Here is a 16,282-nt window from a genome sequence, read left to right on the forward strand (position 1 = left end):
GACAATATTTAAATATAATATATCCTAGACTGACAAATCATCTCCGTCCAGAATCGTTTTTCGTATACAATGATACCTATCATTGCATTTAAATTTAATCCCATCCATTACAGTAACCTACTGTACAGCAGAGCAACATCCATGATTTACCCGCTTTTTTTTTATATTAACGATAAGAGACTAAAAATTAAGGGTTTTTTACAGCGATGAAATAAATTGTAACGAAATATTATAGTATAAGATATGAATTTTTTGAGTTATTGTAATATTAAATTTCTTCAAAATATACAAAATTATGCGAACATAGGTATGCAAAAAAAAATACCACCATTTACCTCACAATGAGAGCTAATTTCTAGATATTACTAACAAAAGTAGTCATTAGAAGTTGCAAAAAAAAACAAATGCATATAAATCTTAGCCATATTCATTACATTATTTTGGTAGCTATAGGTATACGTAATGTATAATATTATGTGCAATAGCTAGGGAAGCCTAGGACTGGCTTGATTCGTCGTAATTGTTGTTTGTGGAACAAGACTTATTTAATCAAGTTGACCATGACGAAATCAGAGAAATCGTTCGAAGATTTCAATGTATTTAAATATTAAATATATGTACATCGAATAAAGTAAGTACCTATTGATGCAGAAAGATAAAATAATAAAGACAAATTAATTTTACCATTAATGCCTATTTACAAATCCATGTATTTCAAAGCTATTATTATTAAGCAGTGGCGTAGCCAGGGGGAGGGCTGAGGGGGCTACAGCCCCTCCCCCCCGAAATGTTAATAAAATTTAAAAATTATTTCAATGGTCTACAATATCCACTCAAAAAGTCTTAAATTGTATTTTACTAATTTTAAATTGTCATCTTTATTTTGTTAGTTTTCTATAGCTTCGGCCGTGCTAATAGGTATTTAATGCACCGCTGTGTAAAAAATTGATCAGCCCCCCCCCAACCCCCCCGAAAAAAAATCCTGGCTACGCCGCTGTTATTAAGTATTAATGATTATAATTTGTATAAACTATCGAGTATCGTTAAATTATTTCAGTGTTTTGATAAAAACTTAATAAAATTAAAATATAAAATAATAATATGTATTAATATTATGATATATATTTTAAATGTTTTTAAAATATTTATTTAAATTTAATATGTACAAAGTTTGTATTAAATTCTTATTTCCGATTTTAATTTAGTATTTTAGTATAAGATGGGAATAAAATTTGTCGCATAATAGTAGTATATTCAAATTCCCTCTTTCATAATCTCAGTTACAAAATTATCATCATAAACTCAAAAACACATGCAACGAAATCCTGTACATGGCTATTCTCATATTACTGAATTTTTTTACTCGTATGATCATCAATTATCAATAATATTGTCCTTTCATACAGGCTACAACCTTACAGCTGGTATATATACCAATACACTTACTATTAACCAGTTTTTTTTTTTCAAGAGAGCTGTGTGTATCGTCTGTGTGAACACCGTGTTGGTATTTATAATAATATATGTTTAATGTTTATGTATATGTACATGTCTAGGTATAAAGGCGTCTAGCGAAATACCGAATAAAAATAAAATGTTTAAAACGTAGGTACGCATAAATATATTATATTTTATTTTATCCATAAACTTATCTATGCACAAAGATAGATATGCGTGCGATCATTATTCATCAGTAATATATTGTTATATTCTGTGGTAAATTAATTGTTGTCTATACAGTGTTTGCGTAATATAAAATACTGTGCCACTACGGAGGCTATACCGAGACGAATTTTCTTCGAATAGTTAAAATTTGTACAGTATCTATAAACATAGGTATGTGATACATTAACCGTTGTTAATTATAGTACCTACGTATAATCGGTATCGCTGATTAAAACAGGAAACAATTAATATACCATTTATGAGTACATTACCATTATAATATTAATAATATTATACTAGGTGTACCAGCAGTGACGTAATTGTGAACCATTTTTTTTTTTTTTTGATGGGGGAAAACACAAAATATTAAATACCTCACTTTAAAATAGTTATTGATAACGTTCTAAAGGCATTTGTAAATTGATAAGTTATATTTTAAATCGTGCTGAATCCAAACGAATATATTGTTGAAAACATATTTATAATAAAAAATAAATACTCATCAGGAATTAAGAACATTAAGAGGACAAATGCGCATAAATAAATACGCCACTGTGTAACAGAAGAACTTGATGATAAATGAAATTACTTTTGTTCTAATCAACATTAAAACATTTTTTTTTTTTTTATAAATAATTATAGATGATTGTGCTTCAAGTACAGCAGGTACATAATTCATGTTATAGTAGTTTTAATAAAATAAGGTATGTAGAAATGTTCAAAAAATCATTTGCAGCTTGATAGTTCATAACAAAAATGGTTAGTTCTCAAAAACGCGTGATATAAATATCTAGGTATAAACTTGAAAATATGGTTCTTAAAAATCTCAAAACTTTGAATTCGAATAAATTTATTATTAAAGGATACAAACGATGTTGAGTATGCTCGGTGAATCATCCTGTATATTATATAATATTGTATACATAATATACTTATAGTTACAGTACTATACATTTATATACACATTATACCGTAACCTATGCACGATAAGTAAGCAGGCACATTCATTTGCTATTTGCATTATACATACATGATAATATATAATATTAGATACTATAGTATCTAGGTAAATCAATCACTGTGTCAAAACCTCGTGACGCTCAGAATGCGTTTGTTGTTAGGTAGAAGTATCTATACATTGTTGCTTGTAACCCGAATTATTTTCACGTTTGGAGTTTGCTTTTGCGCTGCCTACTCGAACTCGATACTCGTTAGTTGTTATTATTTATTATTAACCTATTCAAATTTCAAACAATAATAACATTGCCTACATTTAATGGGTATTGTACATGCTCGACATTTACAACGATGAAATGGCACGTATACCTACGTATTATTGACGAGTGGCGACGACTGGCTTGGCCGATTGTTTTAAAAAAGCTTAAAACGGCTATTTTGTACGTGTAACTAGTAATTACGTATTACGTATTGTACCTACTTCAATAGCCGCGGCCTAAGGTAGTACACGATGTATTGTGTAAACTGTAAATCATCATAATATTGTACATTATGCACCTATGTATGTATATAGAGTCCAATTATTCTTGATTCATATTGTGCGCAATAAATGTTGTGTTGGTTTGTTGGGGAGGGGGAAGATCTGTGAAATAACCTATTATATTTATGTACCAAATATTTGTGAATATTAAGTGGGTAAAATTACTAAAGGCTAAAAGCTAAATCCTGATGGCCATGACAGAATATAAAAATACATTTTGTTATAAAAATTATCCCAAAAAAATTGAACAATAATATTTTTTGATTATGTGTACTCTAGACAGGTATGCAAAAATAAAACCTCAGCACCTTACATACTTATACCGTTGAAAAAGAAAGACAACCATTCAAGTTCAATTCAGCCATATTATGTAGCAGCGTTCTAAAATTCAAACGAAAAAGATTTAGACCGGTATTTATCAATAAAAGTAAAGCTTCACAATATTGAAATAAATCTAAAGCAAGTGAAGTAAAACAATACAAATTAATTAGCATTTATACATTTATAAAATATAAAATACTATAATAATGCATTAAGAAAAAATGTAATTATATTATTATCTTATATTTTTAAGTAAAACCATTATTAAGGTTTATTTTGTCTTAAATACTCGAAACCTGACACCTGTATATATTTTAATAACTATAAACAAGCTAATTATTCGAAGTTTGTTTAATACACGGAAATATATTTAGAAATTTAAAAAATTGGAATTTTGAATAAATAAATAATTTATTATAAGTATAAAATGGTGTGGTTGATTGTTGTCTGTTGAACATGTATAGTGAATTGCTTAGCATAATGATAATTTTAACAATTTAACTAGTTTTTTTTCTTTAATTAAATATTTTTCTGTCGATAAAAACAACAAAAAAGTATTTTAAAGCGATTACGTTTTTAGTTGTACTTTTGTCTATCTGCGCAAGAGATTATAAAAATAAAATATTATAATATAATAATACATATTTCATAAAATATAATCCATAGGTATCTTAACCGAAAGTTGCTGACGATGTGGCTGGACATATCCCCTGTGGCGCGGGGGGGGGCAATAAGTAATATTCCAGTCGCGTGAATACCGGCGTGACCCGTAGGTATACAAGTGAGGTCAACCTATAATGTTCAGCCGAGGAGCTTATGTCCTACACTGTGTGTATAATATAAAACAAGTATAATATACAATGTAGACTATCGAGAGATATCAGTTATAATATTTTACGAGTTTAGTATTTATTAGTAGAACAGCAGAACACATAAAGGAAAAAACGAATTGGTTATTCATTTTTTTTTTTTTGAACCTAAATCCGCGAGGTCCGGTTCGCCCCCACTTATCTTAATGTATCCCGTGTTTATAAAATACGGTACTACGATCATATAATGGTATTTAAATATTGTAGTTATTTATAGACACAATACCGTCCGCCTACAATACATTACAATATATTACATGTAAAACAGTTAAAAAAAAATGTAAAAATTATGACCATAAAATAATATTTAATTTTATTTATAATAATATTCGGGTCGAACGTGTTTCCCCGAGGCTCTCGGATACAAAATATAATATTTTAATTACAAAAGTACTTGGATGTGTACCGACTTGGATGTTGATAATAACTTTTATAACGTTTTTTTTAAATATTATACAGTGTACCTCTACAATAGTCTATATTATAGAACCTATAACCGTTCAGAAAAACGATGTCTTTTCTCGGTGGTTACTGGTTAGTCACACGAGGATAATTACCCTCGGATTATTAAACTTGTAGTGCGTCAATACGCGAGACCTACCCACCTTCGATAGGAAATTTAAATCTGATAGTTATTTTCTTTAGGTTTTTAGTATTTTTTCTGTTTGTTATGTAGTGGGTCGTACGAAAAGGAAATTATTTGAAAGCGACACTTCATGCTATACGTCGTACTTGATTTTGAAGTAGGTGATTGCTAATGTTTAATCTAACTTTTTATGGCCATGCGAGAGGGTATAGAAAATCTCACAAAAACACAATACAAATTTGTAATTTTTTAAACGTGAATACATATAAATTAAAGCCACCGCGTACTACACAATATGTGTGATTTATAACAGACCGGTGTAAATAATATGTGTCAATAAAAATGCTATAAAATGTAGGTACATCGTATCGTAATAAAAGTGGTGCGATGTTCACGGATCTGTATTGAATAACATATTTAAATTCGTATTTATATATTGAGCGAGTCCACAGATTTAACACACCCCGAATCGTACGCCCCACGCTATACTTATTATATCATCTATACTAATAATAATATGTATAATACGATAGCATAGATCCCGCAAAACGTTTTATCGCTGCACACTATATTATCATTTGTCATTTATTTTTCTTTCCCCCAAACGGAAACGTCTGGCTGTTGTTGTTCCCAAGCGTGCGCCATCTTCGATCGTGATCTACAAGACGTCGTCTCTATAACCTAACCCAACTACTACGGTGGCGGGGGCGTCGAGCATATAGCGTTACACATTATTGTTACTATGGACTTATATCAATAATCACAATATTCAATGTGCGTTTATGATAAATTGTATGTCACACTGGACCCAGAGCATGGACCCTACATATAGGCGCAACCTCGGATCTCGCGAATGCTGCAGGAGCACACGGGCGCGTTCGTACTTGCACATTGTCAATGTATGAGTATATTATTTATTGTGATCTGCATACGCGTATAATGTGTTATACTTATTATGCCGTTTTGTCGGAGGTCAGTGACTTTGAGAGTCGAGCGGTCAAGAGACAAGATAGGCACCACCTTCGTGGTATATTATTGTAAAAAAAAAACGCGCAATGTCTCGTCAGGGGGGCGGGCGGCGCGTTAGGCGAGAACCACCGCCGACGCGACTGTTTTCGTCCTGTTGCTTTCGCGACGTGCTCGCGACAACTATTGCTGCAGCGTCCCGACAACCGTCGCCGTGACTCGCGTTTTTACACAATAACAGTAATTATTATAATTTTTTAGTCTTGTTAAAAAAATACACACACACGATTAACTGCAATAATATGGCTGCAACGACAAGTTTGACGGTTGCCGTCTTCCTGTACTGCATCACGGTCGTCGCCGGGATCACGACGGGATTAACGATTGATGTGAGTATAATATACGATGACAAGTGTGTTAAATTAATTAATATTATATCGATATGAACAGCGATAAAGCATATTATATTATAAATCTTTAAAATAAAAGTGAAGTCGATGATTATTTTTATTTTTATTACCTAGTACCTATATAACGGACGTATATTTATAATACTGTTAAATGTTAATAATAATTTTCACGTTGCTACCCAACACTGCGCAGCATTTGTAGGTACCTATATCAGTGGTTCAGGGCAGATGATGTTTTTACCATTATAGTGTTGTACATACTATAACGTGAAATTTCGTGTACGTTCCTGCATGTAATTTAGGTTCAGGATTTTTTAGTGAATTTTTTAAATTTTAAAGTTTTTAGTTTTAAGTTGGTATTTACATATTATTTTGCAAGATTTAAACGTGGTCGTTAAATTGAAAATTGTATTAAGTCTAATATAAATATTATGTTAAATTGTGTGGTTAACTCGTGCTCAGATGTCAAATAGAAATTCAAACAATCCTAATATTTTATAAATGTACGAGTATGATAACAATTTATGTTTTTTGTACGTTTTAGATGCATCTATAGTCTTAAAGTTTTCACTAATTAACGATTTATTTTAAATGTAAAATGTTCTCAACTAAAACAAGTTTATGACAACTTTTAATAGATACCTATAAATAAAAATATATCACCCATGGTTGGTTATTTAATCCATGTTCATGTGTGAAGTTATCAAGTGACTCAATTACACTATTTTTTCACCTTCATATTATAAATAAATAAATTTTCAAAAGTTTAGTCCCTAATTCCCAAACTATACAAGGTGTTTAAAAAACTATTGATGTACTTTAAAATATAGTGTTGTATTAAGTATATTTCGGTTCTATTATTTGTTTTATTATTTGCATAATATTATTATTTATTTAATGATAACAATATTCTAAAACATGAAATTTTGATAATTACGTGTTTGTATTATAGAACAACTAAAATCATTTTTAATTTATACATTTTTCGAATTTCAAACTACTTTTTTCAATTGAGTGACTGTGTAAATGTGTTAGGTACATATTCATATTTATAAAAAAAAATCACTACAACAAAAAGTGATTATAAATTCATAAAAAAAACTGCGAAAAAACTAATTGACAATAATGTGTTGTACTGTCGATTTTTTTATTCCATTCAAAAAATAAAACAATTGTGCCTACTATTTTTATTAGTTTATCATAACTCATAGTTATGCCTATAATATTATCGTAATAACCTAACATTTTATTAATTATATATCAAACAAGTGTAATATTAAGATTGATAGGTTTAAAAATATAACATCTTTACTAAGTAAAAAACAATACAAATGTATGATAGAATTTTTTTTAAATCATATTGAAAAGTGAAAACGTAAATCTTCAAATCGTAAATATTAAATACCGTTTTGTCGTTCTGATGTCTAAAACATAATATTATAATAGATTTTAATATTTTAATATTTTATTAATTCTTATATTGTCGTAATAATTATTGCTTATGCTGACCTTAAGTATAGTAAAATATTTATATTTATGATTATAACTTGAATTGAGTAAATTAAGCAATACGTTATAATATATTAAAAAACGTTAAAGTATTATTTACTTTGTCACACAATGGACAATAAAATATAATATTTCAATAAACTAGAATTATTATGTGTAATAATTAATCGTAGACAATAGTTAAACTATGAAGAAAAATCAATCTAGTCAGGCATATTTATTGTTGTTGCACATATTACATTTTGTTATATAATGTATTTATGTATTTTATAATATATGTATATTATTATGTATTTATGTGTAATTTATACTCACACGATAAAGGCATATTATTAAGGTCTAATAAATGGAAAAGCGTTACGAGAGTATACGTCCTATTGTTAAAATCAATATATAAACTTGAATTGAATTAAAAAGAAAAAGCGCATTTCATGGCTGAATAAAAGAAGAATCGTCATTTAATGTTAAAAAAAGACTAGCTATATGTATTATACCGAATCGTGAAATAAAATTATTAGTCTTATTTTATAAGAAAGTTTTAAGAAAAAATTTACACATGTACAATGTGAAAATCAATTGATTTCGGACTAAAAAAATAAAATCGTGAAAATTCGAATCTATTGTTAGTATATTGTGCATGTAAAAATTATCAAGAACAATGTAATATTTTGAATTCTTAAATATTTGCTGAAACGCCTGAAACGTAACGTGATGTTTTATATTGAGATTATCTTACGTAAAATTATTAATTTTAATACTAATAATAGGTATTATAAATATATAAAATTTAATACACAGGAGTTAGGACTATAGAACGAAAAGAAGTAATGTTTTATTAAAACTGATATTTTATATCAAATTAAACAATCATACATATTAATATTCAATAGCAATTATTTATAGTTTATACACACTTATTATTAAATGACTTTTTTTTAAATTAGTTTTTATTTATTAGTTGAAATTTAACTATTGTGTTATATATTTTTGAACAAGTATTTAATAGGAGTTCAAAAATGCTTAGTTTTGCATATCCACTATCCAGTAACTGTAATCTCGGGAGGTATATTTACGTAACATCTATTAGTATACCTAATATTATTTAAAAAAATTCTAAATATTTTCGTTAGAGGTTTTAAACCTTGTTCGTGAATCATTAAATTCAAATTTAAATCATCCATACTGACCATACTCAATGCCGAGGTATATTCAACTCTTATTTGTACAGCAGTCGGTTACTTATTATTTTTAAATTTAAATTTAAAATATACCAACACATCTTTTATAGAAATGTGCGATTGTTTATAATATACAATCGTGTAGATACCTATAATTTAGTACTTTTTTATTTTTTTTTTTTTTTATCATTTATTAGAAAATACACAATCTGTAGTAATAGTTACAATAAGCATATAAGCTGAAATTACAATGGTTATGAGTGCGTGAGGTGAGTAGCAACCCAGCGGTAACACTCGACATGATATTCTAATTTATTACTAAAGTTTAAATTTATTCGTGAATTACTTTTACGTGATTTTAAATTTTAAATTTACATAACTAGTTAACTTTTTGGATACATCTACTTGAAAAATAGATTAAACAGAACAATGTTATATTTAGCTATTGTAAAGTTTTATTACACAAAATATAGGTAATTATACAATTTTTTGAATACTATTTTATTAGGTAGATACTGTACAATTTTTTGAAAAGAAGAACTTCAAGCCATAAGTTGTTTATAGTATTTTTGTTCTCTAAAAATGACTTATAAATCCAATTAAGTACATTATGATAATGATGTAATATCTTAACTTTATAGTAATGTTTAGGTAGAACATATAAAAAAAAAAAATTATTTTTCATAGCTTTCAATACTTAGAAGCAAGTAACATCTTCATGAAATATACACTTTTGTAAAAAATAACCATTTCCAACCACTAATGTCCAAACTAGGATTCAAAAGTTTTGTTAAACAATTGAGTAATGTAAATATTTTGTTCTACAAAGTTCTGGTGATAGGTAGGTATAGCGCGTTTTTGTAGAACAATCGTCGGAAGTCAATAAGTTTAATTTAATGGGTATAATGATGCTATCATATTTCACGACCCCAGTAGATTGTTACTCATTGTTACCATGGTTTACAATTTAAAAATACCATGTACAAAAGATAATTTCAATTATAACGATAAGTCGATAAACCGATCCTCTGGGCTAAATATACATGTTGCAAAATAATGATCTATATTTCGTCACATTTCTAAGTACTTCCTCAAGCAATCAGATTGAGGTACTAATTTCCAGCGCATAGTCAGTGACATGAAAAATAGCCGCTGACCGTTACGAATCTAGCGGCCGTTTCACTTCAGTAGTTCAATACACAAGTCACAGCAACAGTAGGCGCCATGTGCTATAATAAATGGCATAGGTTGAAAATCCATACCCATTGGGGGAGGTAAGCAATATGGATCGTGGTAGGTACTCAGAGGCCACTTTTCAAGTCACGGACTACAGTGCCCATAGAATAAATATGCAGGAAAAAAAATTTTAAAAAGCGATTCACGGTATTGTCCAATGAAGTTTCCAAAACCTGCTGTCGCTATAACTTAATGAATTTTCGTTTATAAATTATCGGGGTGCTACCCATCATGATAGATCATAGACCAAAATTTGACATGTATGATAGACAGTAATAGTCGGAAGTATATAACAACATATTTTAAAAAACTCACAATAGTATTAACTTTTCCGCATTGTCACAAACTTTACTTATCCTAAATTTAATGTTATGTGTTAGTAATGAATAATGAGGTTAGTACCTTATTTTATGTATTTATAATACACACATACATACTGAGACGTCCGAGGCCCAAAAAATAATTAGCTTATTAAGCAATAAATATTTTTGGTGTAATTATAGTAATTTTAAGCGGTGGGTGGATTTCATGGAAGGCATAAAATACAATTAATGCTCCAGGTCGCGCTTTTGAAGCATCTCCCACAAAATTACCTTTTTTGATTTTTTTTGCGGATGGACTTCAAAATTATTTAAAGTATTTAAATAAATTACGATTACCACGTAATAGAAATAAATTTACCTTAATATAAAGATTCGATTTTTTATATATTTTAATTTTTGCATGAAAATAATTTAAGACGATGAACTAGACAACCAACTAACATTTCTGTCTCATATAAAGTATTTGTGATTAATTTTTCCTTGATTTTCTATTAGAAAACTTAGATTTTTCACTCCACTGTTTATTATTAAGCTCACGCATTTATTTTGACATTGATGGAGACGTTATTATAATATCCAATAATCTCTTGTAAGTACCAACAAAGATTGGTTAGTACATTATTTAGTTTGAAATACCCGGTCCTAAAATTTATATTATACCCTTGAATCTAGATGAATATGGCTTTAAATTATTCAATTCATGTAAATTGTATAGTCGTTCAAGAAATTGTGTTTACATTATGAAAAAATGAACATACAAAGTATAACTGCACAAGAAGTCAATAACCTTAGTACATATTTTAAACGGCTTTAAACAATACAATTAGATATAAAATTAATTTCTCGAATAAAAATCAGTTGTAAATTATTAAATTTATTATTACATTACATTACTTTATTATTACATTATTATTTTTCAGATTTATACTTTTAAAATATATATAACAATGTTTAATATTTTTATAGAGGTTTATCCTTGACGAAAAAAGTATGTATGTAAAACCTTTTTTTTTTATTTATTTCTAGACAAGCAAGCCAACTTTTACTGTTGATTACGAACGTAACGAGTTCTTAAAAGACGGTCAAGTTTTTCGATATGTCTCAGGTTCCCTACATTATTTTAGAGTTCCTAAACCTTATTGGAAAGACAGGATTCAGAAGATGAAAGCAGCTGGTTTAAATGCCATATCAACGTAAGTAAATATTATAAATTATAATATAATATATATATTACCAAGGTTTAAAAAGTGAACCTATTTCAGTAGCCGAGGAGGGATAAGTGGATGTCCCTCTCAGAATTTTTTGTTGGTGAGGTTTTTTTCACGGTTATAGCATATATAGGTAATAAATAATACAGTATTTAAATAGCCCCCTTGATTTAACTCCAACTATGCTATAGATCTAGTTGGTTATTTTGAAGGGGAATAAGTTATTAAGGAACTACACCAGTTTTCAGAAAATCAATTTCTTTTTTTATTAGTTCTAAAAATTGAATTTTCAATTTTTCTTTAGTTATTTTTCTTTAAATGTCAATAACATTTTTTCTTTGGTTTGAAATGCTTAAAAATTAAATACAAGGTTTTTTATTAGTAATTTTAATAGCAACTGAGTTGTATAAAAGATACATTTTGAGAAAGTCATTAAAACCTCAACAATTTGCCAATTATTTTTGCAATTAAAAATTTATAAAATGATCATTTTTTATAGCTTAAGACTGAATATTAACAAGGATTCTCATAAATGTTTAATATTTGATATTTTATTCAAAAATCTAAAAATATATAAACACAGTTTATTTTATAAATATTTAAACGAAGAATATCAATTTAAGTTATTTAGTTATAATTTTAAAATATTATTCGTAGGTTCTTGAAACTTTTGAAGTATTTTATTTTATACACACATCAACATTTTTTTAAACTGAACTGTTTAATTAAAAATCTTTTAACGTGTAATATGCTTTAATTATTACATTATTGAGTCGTATTACAAAGTAAATATATAAACAATAACAACATTACATGGTATTGCAGTTATGTAGAATGGAGTTTACATGAACCATATCCAGGTATTTACAACTTTGATGATATAGCTGATTTGGAGTATTTCTTGCAGTTAGTTAAAGACGAAGGCATGTATTTGTTGCTGAGACCAGGACCATATATTTGCGCCGAAAGAGATTTTGTGAGTAATAACATACGAAAATAAATTATAAATTGAATTAAAATTATTGCTTAACGTGTTATAGGGTGGATTTCCATTTTGGTTGTTGAACGTGGTGCCTAAAAAACGTTTGAGAACTGATGACCTAAGTACGTATTATAAGGGGTTTCTATTGTTACGATCAACCCTTTATTTATTATTTGTATAGGCTAGTTTCCAAAAATTAATCAATGACTCTTGAAAATATCAACTATACGAAACTACAGTAATAATATGTTTTATATTCAAACTTAGGTTATAAATATTACGTTACCAAATGGTTTAGTGTGCTTATGCCTAAAATTGATCGCTTTTTGTATGGAAATGGTGGAAATATAATTATGGTTCAGGTATAGTAAATTAATACCTATTATTGCATGCCACATATTTTGAAAATTAATTTGATTTTTCTGTGTGTAGGTGGAGAATGAATACGGTAGCTACAATGCCTGCGACCAAAAGTATATGTTGTGGTTACGAGATTTGTTTAAAAGTTACGTTGGATATAAAGCTTTACTGTACACAACCGATGGATGTGGATATTCTTATTTTACATGTGGTGCTATACCTGATGTCTACGCAACTGTGGATTTCGGAGCATCGATTAAAGATGGTAAGTATCATATCGTATACTCTATAATACCAAATTTAAATTGAAATCATACATGTTTCGTAATTATTCAGTTTCCCAATGTTTTAAATATATGAGAGCAACACAAAAGAGAGGGCCACTAGTCAACTCCGAGTATTATGTTGGTTGGTTATCGCATTGGCGTGAACCATCTCCTGTCGTCAGCAGTTATGAAGTTGTGGAAACCATGAGAATCATGCTAGCTTTGAATGCATCGATCAATTTCTACATGTTCCATGGAGGCACAAATTTTGGGTTTACTTCTGGTGCCAACAAATTCGAAAGTTTCAAAAATCATGATTATTTGCCTCAATTAACCTCATATGATTATAATGCTCCGTTAGACGAAGCAGGAGATCCAACCGAAAAGTATTTTAAGATTAAGAAATTACTCGAAGAAACTGTAAGTCTTGATAATATAGGTATACTTAAATTTATATATAATACATATATATTCACTCTAACTATAATGGATTCCATGTTAAAGAATTTTTCAGTGTCAAATGAAATATCTCCCGTTCCAACACCTAAAGGTAATTATGGAACATTTACAATGCAACCATTGGTTAGTCTTTTTGAGAAGTCCACGCAACGGATTAAACCGGTTGAAAACGATGTTCCTCTTGGGTTCGAAATCATGGGTATAAACTCCGGATTTGTAATGTACGAAACTATTTTGACAGACGATCAAAAAAACGTCACAGCTCCTGTAAACCTTACTATTAGCACAATCAGAGATCAAGCTACCATATTTTTGGACCAGGTATATGTTATGATGCTTTATACATTTATAATATAGTGTATTAGTATGCTAGGGAATAATGATGGCAAATCTTGTTTGGGATACGATATACCGATTAAGTATCGAGGTAAACGTAAGACTATATATTGTTACTGTATATATAAGTAATTACTTCTTCAAACAATAGATACGTATACGTTATTGAAGCGTTGGTAAAAATTAAAAATGTACTACCTCGTGATAGTTATGTATCTTATAAATGTATATTATGTAATTGGTATATAACTAGTTTATACAGGATTTTAATATCAAGACATACAGTATGAAATCTCGACTGATGTTAATTTTTTTTTTCAGAAAATATGTTTATACATCGATATTTATTGTTGTTATCACTGTTTTAAAATTAAAAATGTTGGTACCTACAAAACATTTATTTTTTATTTTTTTAGGTGCAAATAAGTGTTATACCTCGTAAATATGAAAATACACCTATTAGTCTAAATATAAATAGTACCGTTCAAAAACTAAGTATTCTAATAGAAAATCAAGGCAGAATCAATTATGGAAACTTTATAGACGACAGAAAGGTTGGTAAATTTAGTTCATATCTAGCTCAACGGTTTGTTAAAATGTCATTACATTCATTACTATTTAAAATATACTTTGTACAGGGTATTTTTGAACCGGTATTATTGGATAACCACGTATTGGGACCGTGGAAGATGATAGCATACCCTTTGAATGAAACGTCTTGGTTTTCGACGATTGAACCACAAAAAGACTCTGTATTACCAGCATTTTATAAAACACAATTTACGTTACCTGATGGGTTAACAAATCCTTTGGATACTTATTTAGACGTTACTGGTTGGAAAAAGGTTGGTTTTCTACATCAGAAAAATAATACCTGATAAAAATTAATAAGATAGATTATTATTTATTGCGTAATTTATTTATTTTTTTATTTTATTATTAAAAGGGCGTTGCTTTTGTGAATGGAATAAATATAGGGAGATATTGGCCATCAGCTGGACCACAAATAACTCTTTATATTCCAGCTACATTTTTAATTCCACAACCTGGATTAAACACCATCGTTATGTTGGAACTTGAAGGAGTTCCCGAGAGTTTATCAATATCGTTAATTGATAGACCTATTCTTTTTGGTCCTATAAATATCTTGTAAACTAAACATTGACAATCCTGGTTACACTTGATATATTATATTTTGTTAATTAAATTTTGGTTAGTGTAATAAAAATTAGTAGGTACGTAGTTTAATTTATTTTCATATCATTATTGGTAATAATTAGCATCTACTATACAGTTATTATGGGAATAAATATATATGCATATATACAGATACTACTTGTCGTTGCCACCTGTGTAAAACATCTAATCGTTAAAGTTATATTTTCTGTTAACTTAATTACTAATTTAGAAATTGTCAGCAAAATAAAATTTTGATTCTTCTCTATATAACAGCTAGTTTTATATGTTTGTAGGATATACTATTACTTATGTCTTATATAGTTATATAATATTATCTAAGTTGATACATTAAAATAAGGTATACCTACAGTTTTTATTATTTAATATTATGAATATTCACCCTTACCAATTTGAAATAATTATTGTTAAAAAAATGAACTTTGTAAATGTACTAGTATATTTATGAAATAAAAATACATGGACATTGAATTATTTTTAAAATTATTTTAAAGCCTAATATTTATTTATATGTTATGTGTACCTATATCTCATAAATATTTTTAGAATTATACCTTATATAGAAAATGATAATTTAAATATTATCTCTATAAAAATAATAAATCTTTAGAGTTTCCATTTTAATAAGTAGCTAACTTTACGTAATAACTTTTCTGGTAAAAAAGTGAATTTAGTCAGTACTTTGGAATATTGGATTTTGAGAAGGGAGTTTACTGTAAGTTGGAGTATTGATTCAAAAGTAAACAATAATCATATTATATGATATAAATAATAAATAAATAATAATAATGAACTATTATGAAATAATAGACTAATAAATACAATAATTTAGGAAACAATTAAATTAAGCTACAGTATTATTAATAGGTATAGTAAAATGAATTACTATAAAAATTACCCATAGAAATAGAAA

General features: G+C 28.2%; 1 protein-coding gene across 1 annotated transcript; it reads left to right on the forward strand.

The window, feature by feature from the left end:
• The first annotated feature begins 6,067 nt into the window (after positions 1–6,067).
• LOC107162395 (beta-galactosidase-like) lies at positions 6,068–15,812 on the forward strand. The gene is made up of 11 exons (XM_015509269.2): positions 6,068–6,294; positions 11,588–11,754; positions 12,595–12,745; positions 12,810–12,873; positions 13,019–13,113; positions 13,184–13,376; positions 13,448–13,797; positions 13,882–14,157; positions 14,589–14,726; positions 14,811–15,017; positions 15,119–15,812. Exons 1-11 carry the CDS (start codon positions 6,208–6,210, stop codon positions 15,323–15,325), a joined length of 1,935 nt encoding a protein of 644 aa, XP_015364755.2. The 5' UTR covers positions 6,068–6,207; the 3' UTR covers positions 15,326–15,812.
• Positions 15,813–16,282: the final 470 nt, after the last annotated feature.

The sequence above is a fragment of the Diuraphis noxia genome, unplaced genomic scaffold (genome assembly GCF_037042655.1).
Source record: "Diuraphis noxia isolate RWA-SAM2 unplaced genomic scaffold, SU_Dnox_SAM2 contig0005, whole genome shotgun sequence".
Lineage (NCBI taxonomy): Eukaryota > Metazoa > Arthropoda > Insecta > Hemiptera > Aphididae > Diuraphis > Diuraphis noxia.

Bases quoted from the DNA above. Each gene is read 5' to 3' on its own strand.
- LOC107162395 (XM_015509269.2), top strand. From the start codon at position 6,208: ATGGCTGCAACGACAAGTTTGACGGTTGCCGTCTTCCTGTACTGCATC. The intron at 13,114-13,183 runs GTATAGTAAATT...TTCTGTGTGTAG, and splicing joins GAAATATAATTATGGTTCAG to GTGGAGAATGAATACGGTAG. The intron at 13,377-13,447 runs GTAAGTATCATA...GTAATTATTCAG, and splicing joins CGGAGCATCGATTAAAGATG to TTTCCCAATGTTTTAAATAT.